The 6268-nt window shown below is 59.4% G+C and overlaps 1 protein-coding gene across 1 annotated transcript; it reads left to right on the forward strand.

Moving 5' to 3' along the window:
- The first annotated feature begins 3635 nt into the window (after window positions 1–3635).
- Window positions 3636–5897, forward strand: LOC116577936 (translation initiation factor IF-2-like). The gene is made up of 3 exons (XM_032321724.1): window positions 3636–3759; window positions 3885–4229; window positions 5065–5897. The coding sequence occupies exons 1-3, from the start codon at window positions 3636–3638 to the stop codon at window positions 5895–5897; spliced, it is 1302 nt and encodes a 433-aa protein (XP_032177615.1).
- The last annotated feature ends 371 nt before the right edge of the window (window positions 5898–6268 follow it).

Genomic DNA, 6268 nt, shown 5'->3' on the forward strand with positions numbered 1-6268 from the left:
TGGCTTTAAAGCACATTCCTGTAGAGTAAATTTTATACGTATTCCTCTAGGTACCTCCAATGCGAGTAGATGTAGTAAGCTCACATTTTGACTTAGATTTTTCCATCCAGTGAATTTCAGGCTGTGAAAATTAATAAAGAGAATTTGTAAATAAAATGAAAGGAAATTAATATGTAAGGGCTTAATTGTTCATGTTAAAAATAACCATGCTTTGGGAGAGGAGTGGTTTCCCAGTGCATTTAAGGAGATGACCTTAAGCATCACATCTTGCAACTTGGAGATCTTGTCTACTGGAAAAGAATTCCAGAAAAAAAACCTCTTCAAGTCCTTTGGAAAGGCCCATATCAGGTCTTGCTAACCAACCCTGTGCTGCCAAACTCCAGGGAATAGGCTCTTGGATTCACGTGGCACATTGGAGGAAATCTCCAGATTCTGTGGGACCTGCACACCATGCGGTGACCTAAAAGTACAGATTTCCCAGCACTGAAGTGGATGGCATCTCAAGAGACAGCTTTGCCACGATGCCTGGACGAGACCCATGTACCTTTTCTCACCCTTGCTTCCTCTCTCCTTCGTGGAAAGACAGCGCTCCATCCCACATTTACCAAACCCTTGCATTTTTGTTGTTATTGTTGTTGTTATGATCTCTCAGAAACAGCCTCCTCATAAGGCCATGACAAATCAATCTTTCCCCTTGTTTTTGCTGGAGGGCAGAGATTTCTGAATCCATAAGTCTTTCTTTATTCGGAACCAATGACAGACTCTGGATTCTTAGCCACATTCACGGTCTCCGCATTTGCACACTTACAGGATGTATTATTGGATAACGTTGGTTTCTAGACAGTACTTTGAGATAATACAATTCTAATGCAGCTTTGACATATTGCTGTTTTGCAAATAGTTGTCCACCTGTTGTGTCATGTCTATACCTGTGCTGCATCTTCCCGAGGGCACTCAGTTAATTCTCTTACAGGTCGCTTGCAGGGCCCAATATTCTGTTTTCATGGCTCTTTGAAGTAGGGACTCCAGGAGGCATGCATGGCTCTGGGTTGGCCTCCATAGGGAGAACTGTTCTCTCCTAAGTCACAATAAGTGCCAATAACTCTTTTCAGTTGGCTACTTTCTGACCTAGGGTCCTGATTTAGAACCACAGTACAATTTGGAATTTTCATGTGAATTTTTATATTTCTTAAAGACTTTCTTTATGTATTTATTTAAGAGAGAGAGAGAGCATATGCAGTGGGAGCAGCAGGCAGAGGGAGAGGGAAAAGCAGACTCTTCTGCTGAGCAGGGAAGCCGTTGTGGGACTCTATCTGACCCCAGGACCCCAGGATCATGACCTGAGGTGAAGACACATGCTTAACTGACTGAGCCACCCAGGGATCCTGGCTTTATTTATTTGAGAGACACTGCATGTGCTAGCTCTCGTGCAAACAGAGGAAGGTGCAGAGGGGGAGGGAGAGGGAGAGAGAGTCCTGAGATAATGAACAATCACTCAGGACAGGACAGGAACTACTTACTGACAACAGGATAGTGAGTCAGGGGGGCACCTCCACCCCCCTGCATTTGGCAGAGACTCAAGTCAAAGGCAGGCAGAGGAGGTGGAAAGTTGGGGTGGGGGAGCAGTACAGGAGCTGACAGAAGAGGGCCATTCTATGTCATAGACCATATCTGAAGAGCATATCTATTTCCCCTCTTGGTCTAAAGTTCAGGGGTGTGTGTGCAAAGTTGGGAGCAAGAACAAGAAAAGCCATCTGGGGCCAATCACTGCGGAGATGTGGCTTGGCTTTCCAGGAGGGCCTCTGCAGAGCTTGTGGGTCCAGTCCTGCCTGGTTCCTTGTCAGATTTAGAAAGTTCCGTAGACTGGAACCCCTCTCTTAAGCTCTCTTCAGACAACTGAACACCTTCTATGGATAGAGAAACTGTATTTCATAACAACTATGATCAGTACTGTATATAATTACAATAATGATCAATAATATTATAATCATCTACATACCATTCATGTATAAATATTAATATGTATGAAATTATATAATCTATATATCACGCTTATGGCATGTATGTAATTATGCACATTTATAATAAATATAACAATTGATAAACTAAATTAAAACATAATAAAGTAATACATTAACAAAGTATTAGATAATAAAAATTTTATGATAAAAATGATTGAATCACTGGGAGCCAGAGATGATCCTTTTCCTTATTGTGAGCTGATGGCAGTGCTTAGGCTGACAGGTTTAAATTTTGCTTCCTTAATGGGGTACTTTCTTTTCTTTTCTTTTCTTTTTTTCACTCCACAGGCGCCCAGGGGGTTCCCCCTCCTACCCAAGGCCGGACTGCCCCGACCCTAGGCAGAAGGGCAACCCCCAAAGGGTCTTTAAACCTCCGCGCCAGGACGCGCTAGGTACCTGGACTGTGGGTGGGGAAACAGGCGAAGCAGGAGGGGGGACACGAGGCCACAGGCCACCCTGCTTCGACGCCGATTGCGTCCGCGGCCAAACCGCGCGGCGCGGAAACCCCGACGCTGAGGGCCTGTGACGGGGGAGGCCCCACCAGTCCCGCTGGGAGCCGCCACTGGCCCCCGGAGGCCGACACCGGACACCGCCCTCTCCCCATCCATTCCCCCCCCCCCCCCCGCCAGAGCGACCGGGGGCGGACCGGACCCCTCTCCCTTCCGAGCACCCCAAAGCTCGCTTTTACCCACAGACGCGTCCCTCCCCGCACCCGCGAACCCAGGCCCCTCTCGCCACAGAAGGCGAGGGGGCTGCAGCGGGAAGCGGGGCAGGGGCAGGCAGGGCGCGCGAAGCGGGGCGCGAGAGCAGGGGCAGGGAAGGCGAGGAGCTGAACCTGGCACGAGGCCGGAGGGGAGAGACACGGAGCGGGGAACGGCAGGGTCAGAGCAGACGCCCGACGGACCGAGAGAGAACCATCCAGGGCGGGCGGAGGGAGGTGGCGGACGGCGGGCGCCCAGCGTGAGCCGAGGCTCTGAGGCCCCCGGGGGTGGGGGGCGGGCCCGAACCATCCCCGGAAGGCGCCACGGGGGCCGGCTGCCGCGCCGCGCGTCCCGAAACTCGCCGAGGGCACCATGCGGGCGCAGCGACCGGGAAGGACCCGCGCGAGGGCGAAGGCAGCGGCGCGCGCGTGCACCCTCCGCAAGCCCTTGACCGCCCTCCGCGGGGACGGTGGGGCACGGGAGGGCTGAGACAAGGGACAAGGCAGATGCGCCAAAGCGGCGCGGCTGGGGTGGGGGGGACGCGGCGCTTGCCCTGGACGGAGAAGACGGGCAGGGGAGCCCAGAGGGGACACGGGGGGGGGGCGGGAAAGGCGCTGCGCCATCCCCCCTACATTCATCTGGGCGACAGGTCGCTGTTCTCCACTCTCTTCCGGTCTCCACTCGCCTATGGGCGGGGCTCCACTGGCATCTGGGCGCCTCCTTCCCCCTGACTTCTAGGAGGATTAAGTCATGGTTGCCTTTGTAAGGCCCAAGGAATCTTTTAATTATGGGCATTAGGGTTTTCAGAAAGCAAATTAGGCAGGAAAATCAAATTAAAAATTTAAGCTTCCTTAATTGGGTTTTCTTTTCTTTTTTTTTTTTTTTCACTCCACAGGTCCCAGAGGGTTCTCACATGCCCCCCCCACACACACATCGAGGAACGCGGGGCACACACACGGCCCGACGGGGCCGCCGGGTACCCCTTCCCGACGGCCCTGTAAAGACCGAGGCGTGGCGCAGCAACCACGGCCCCGCAGGTGCAGTGGGCGGCGGAGTCTGGGGGAGAAGGGAACCCTTCTCCCCACCGGCCCGAGGAACCCCGACCCTAGGCGGAGGGGCCACCTCTAAAGGGTCTTGAAACCTCTGCGCCGGGTCGCGCTAGGTACCTGGACAGTGGGTGGGGGACACGAGCCACAGGCCACCCCGCCTCGACGCCGATTGCGTCCTTGGCCAACGCGCGGGGAGCTGAAACCCCGACGCTGCCGGCCCGTGACTGCGGAGGCCCCCGCAGGCCTGCCAGGCACCGCCACTGGCCCCGAAGGCCGACACCCGACACCGCCCTCTCCCCATCCCTTCCCCCACCCAGAGCCACCGCGGGCGGACCGGACCCCCTCTCCATTCCCAAGCACCCCGGAGCTCGCTTTTACACACAACCGCGTCTCTCCCCGCACCCGCCAACCCAGGCCCCTCTCGCCACAGAAGACAGGGGGCTGCAGAGGGAAGCGGGGTAGGGGCAGGCAGGGCACGCGAAGCTGGGGGCGAGAGTAGGGGCAAGGAAGACATGGAGCCAAACCCGGGCCCTAGGCCTGGGCGGGGGCCGGAGGGGAGGGATACGGAGCGGGGGAACAGCAGGGTCAGAAGAGAAGCCTGACGGTCCAAGAGAGAGCCATTCAGGGCGGGCGGCGGGAGGTGGCAGCCGGCGGGGCCCCGCGTGAGCCAACGCTCTGAGGCCCCCGAAAATGGTGGGCGGGTCCAAACCACCCCTGGAAGGCTCCACAGGGGCCGGCCGCCGCGCGCGGGTCCCGAGAGGAGCTGAGGGTAAAGGGCGGGGTCAGCGACCGGGACGGACCTGCGCCAAGAGCCAAGGCAGCGGCGGGTGCCTGCACCCCTCCGCAAGCCCTTGACCCGCCCTCCGCGTGGAAGGCGGCGCGCGGGAGGGCTGAGACCGGGGACAAGGCAGGCGCGCCAAAGGGGCGCGGCGGCCGGGTACGCGGCGGCGGAGGGGGACGCGGCGCCAGCCCCAGACGGAGAAGACGGTCAGGGGAACCCAGAGGGTACACGGGGGGGGGGGCGGGAAGGGCGCTGTTCCATCCCCCCCCCCTTTGCTCCGGGCCACCCGCCGCTGTTCTCCACTTGCCTCTGGGCTCCACTGGCCTCTGGGCGTCTCCTTTCCCCTGACTTCGTGGATGAGTACGTCATGGTTGCCTTTGTAAGGCCCATGGACTCTTTAATTATGGGCAATAGGATTTTTAAAGCAAATTAGGCAGGAAAAACAAATTAAAAATTTAAGCTTCCTTAATTGGGTTTTCTTTTCTTTTCTTTTCTTTTTTTTTACTCCACAGGCGCTCAGGGGGTTCCCCCTGCCCCCCCCCACAAATCGAGGAACGCGGGGCACACGCATGGCCCCACGGGGTTGCCGGGTAGCCCCCTCCCGACGGCCGCTCAAAGACCGTGGCGTGGCGCAGCAACTGCGGCCCCGGGGGTTTGGTGGGCAGCGGAGTCTGGGGGAGAAGTGAACCCTCCTCCCCACCGCCCCGACCCTAGGCGGACGGGCGACCCCCAAAGGGTCTTTAAACCTCCGCAACAGGACGTGCTTGGTACCTGGACAGGGGGTGGGGGAACAGGCAAAGCAGGAGGGGGACACGAGGCCACAGGCCACCCCCGACAAGACTCCGATTGCGTCCTGGGCCAAGCCGCTGGGAGCGGAAACCCCGACGCTGCTGGCCCTTGTCGGGGGAGGCCCCCCCCAGTCCCGCCCGGCGCCGCCACTGGCCCCGGAGGCCTACATCCGACACCGCCCTCTCCGCACCCCTTCCCACCCCCAGAGCCACCGGGGGCGCACCGGACCCCTCTCCATTCCCAAACACCCCAAAGCTCGCTTTTACACACAACCGCGTCTCTCCCCGCAACGGCCAACCCAGGCCCCTCTCGTCACAGAAGGCGAGGGGGCTGCAGCGGGAGCGGGGCACCGGCGGGCAGGGCGGGCGAAGCGATGGTCGAGAGCAGGGGCAGGGAAGGCGAGGAGCCGAACCCGGGCAAGAGGCCTGTGCAGGGGGACCGGAGGGGAGAGATTCGGAGCGGGGAACAGCAGGGTCAGAGCAGACGCCCGACGGACCCTGAGAGAACCATCCAGGGCGGGTCGTGGGAGGTGGCGGCCGGCGGGCGCCCCGCGTGAGCGGAGGCTCTGACCACCCCTGGGATGGTGGGCGCGTCTGAACCACCCCTGGAAGGCGCCACGTGGGCTGGCCGCCGCGCCGGGGGTCCGGAGACGCGCAGAGGGCACGGTGGGGGCGCAGCGACTGGGAAGGACCAGCGCCAAGGACCAAGGCAGCGGCACGTGCCTGCACCCCTCCGCAAGCCCTTGACCCGCCCTCCGCGGGGAAGGCGACGCGCGGGAGGGCTGAGACCAGGGACAAGGCAGGCGCGCCAAGGGGCGCGGCGGCGGGGGGCGCGGCAGCGGGTGACGCGGCGCCAGCCCCGGACGGAGAAGACGGGCAGGGGAGCCCAGAGGGGACACGGGGGGGCGGGAAAGGCGCTATGCCATCC

This window comes from Mustela erminea, chromosome 18, assembly GCF_009829155.1.
Source record: "Mustela erminea isolate mMusErm1 chromosome 18, mMusErm1.Pri, whole genome shotgun sequence".
NCBI lineage: Eukaryota > Metazoa > Chordata > Mammalia > Carnivora > Mustelidae > Mustela > Mustela erminea.

Coding starts and splice junctions, on each gene's coding strand:
- LOC116577936 (XM_032321724.1), top strand. CDS start 3,636: ATGCCCCCCCCACACACACATCGAGGAACGCGGGGCACACACACGGCC. Junction 3,760..3,884: donor CAGCAACCACGGCCCCGCAG/GTGCAGTGGGCG, acceptor GGGTCGCGCTAG/GTACCTGGACAGTGGGTGGG. Junction 4,230..5,064: donor GGGCTGCAGAGGGAAGCGGG/GTAGGGGCAGGC, acceptor TTTACTCCACAG/GCGCTCAGGGGGTTCCCCCT.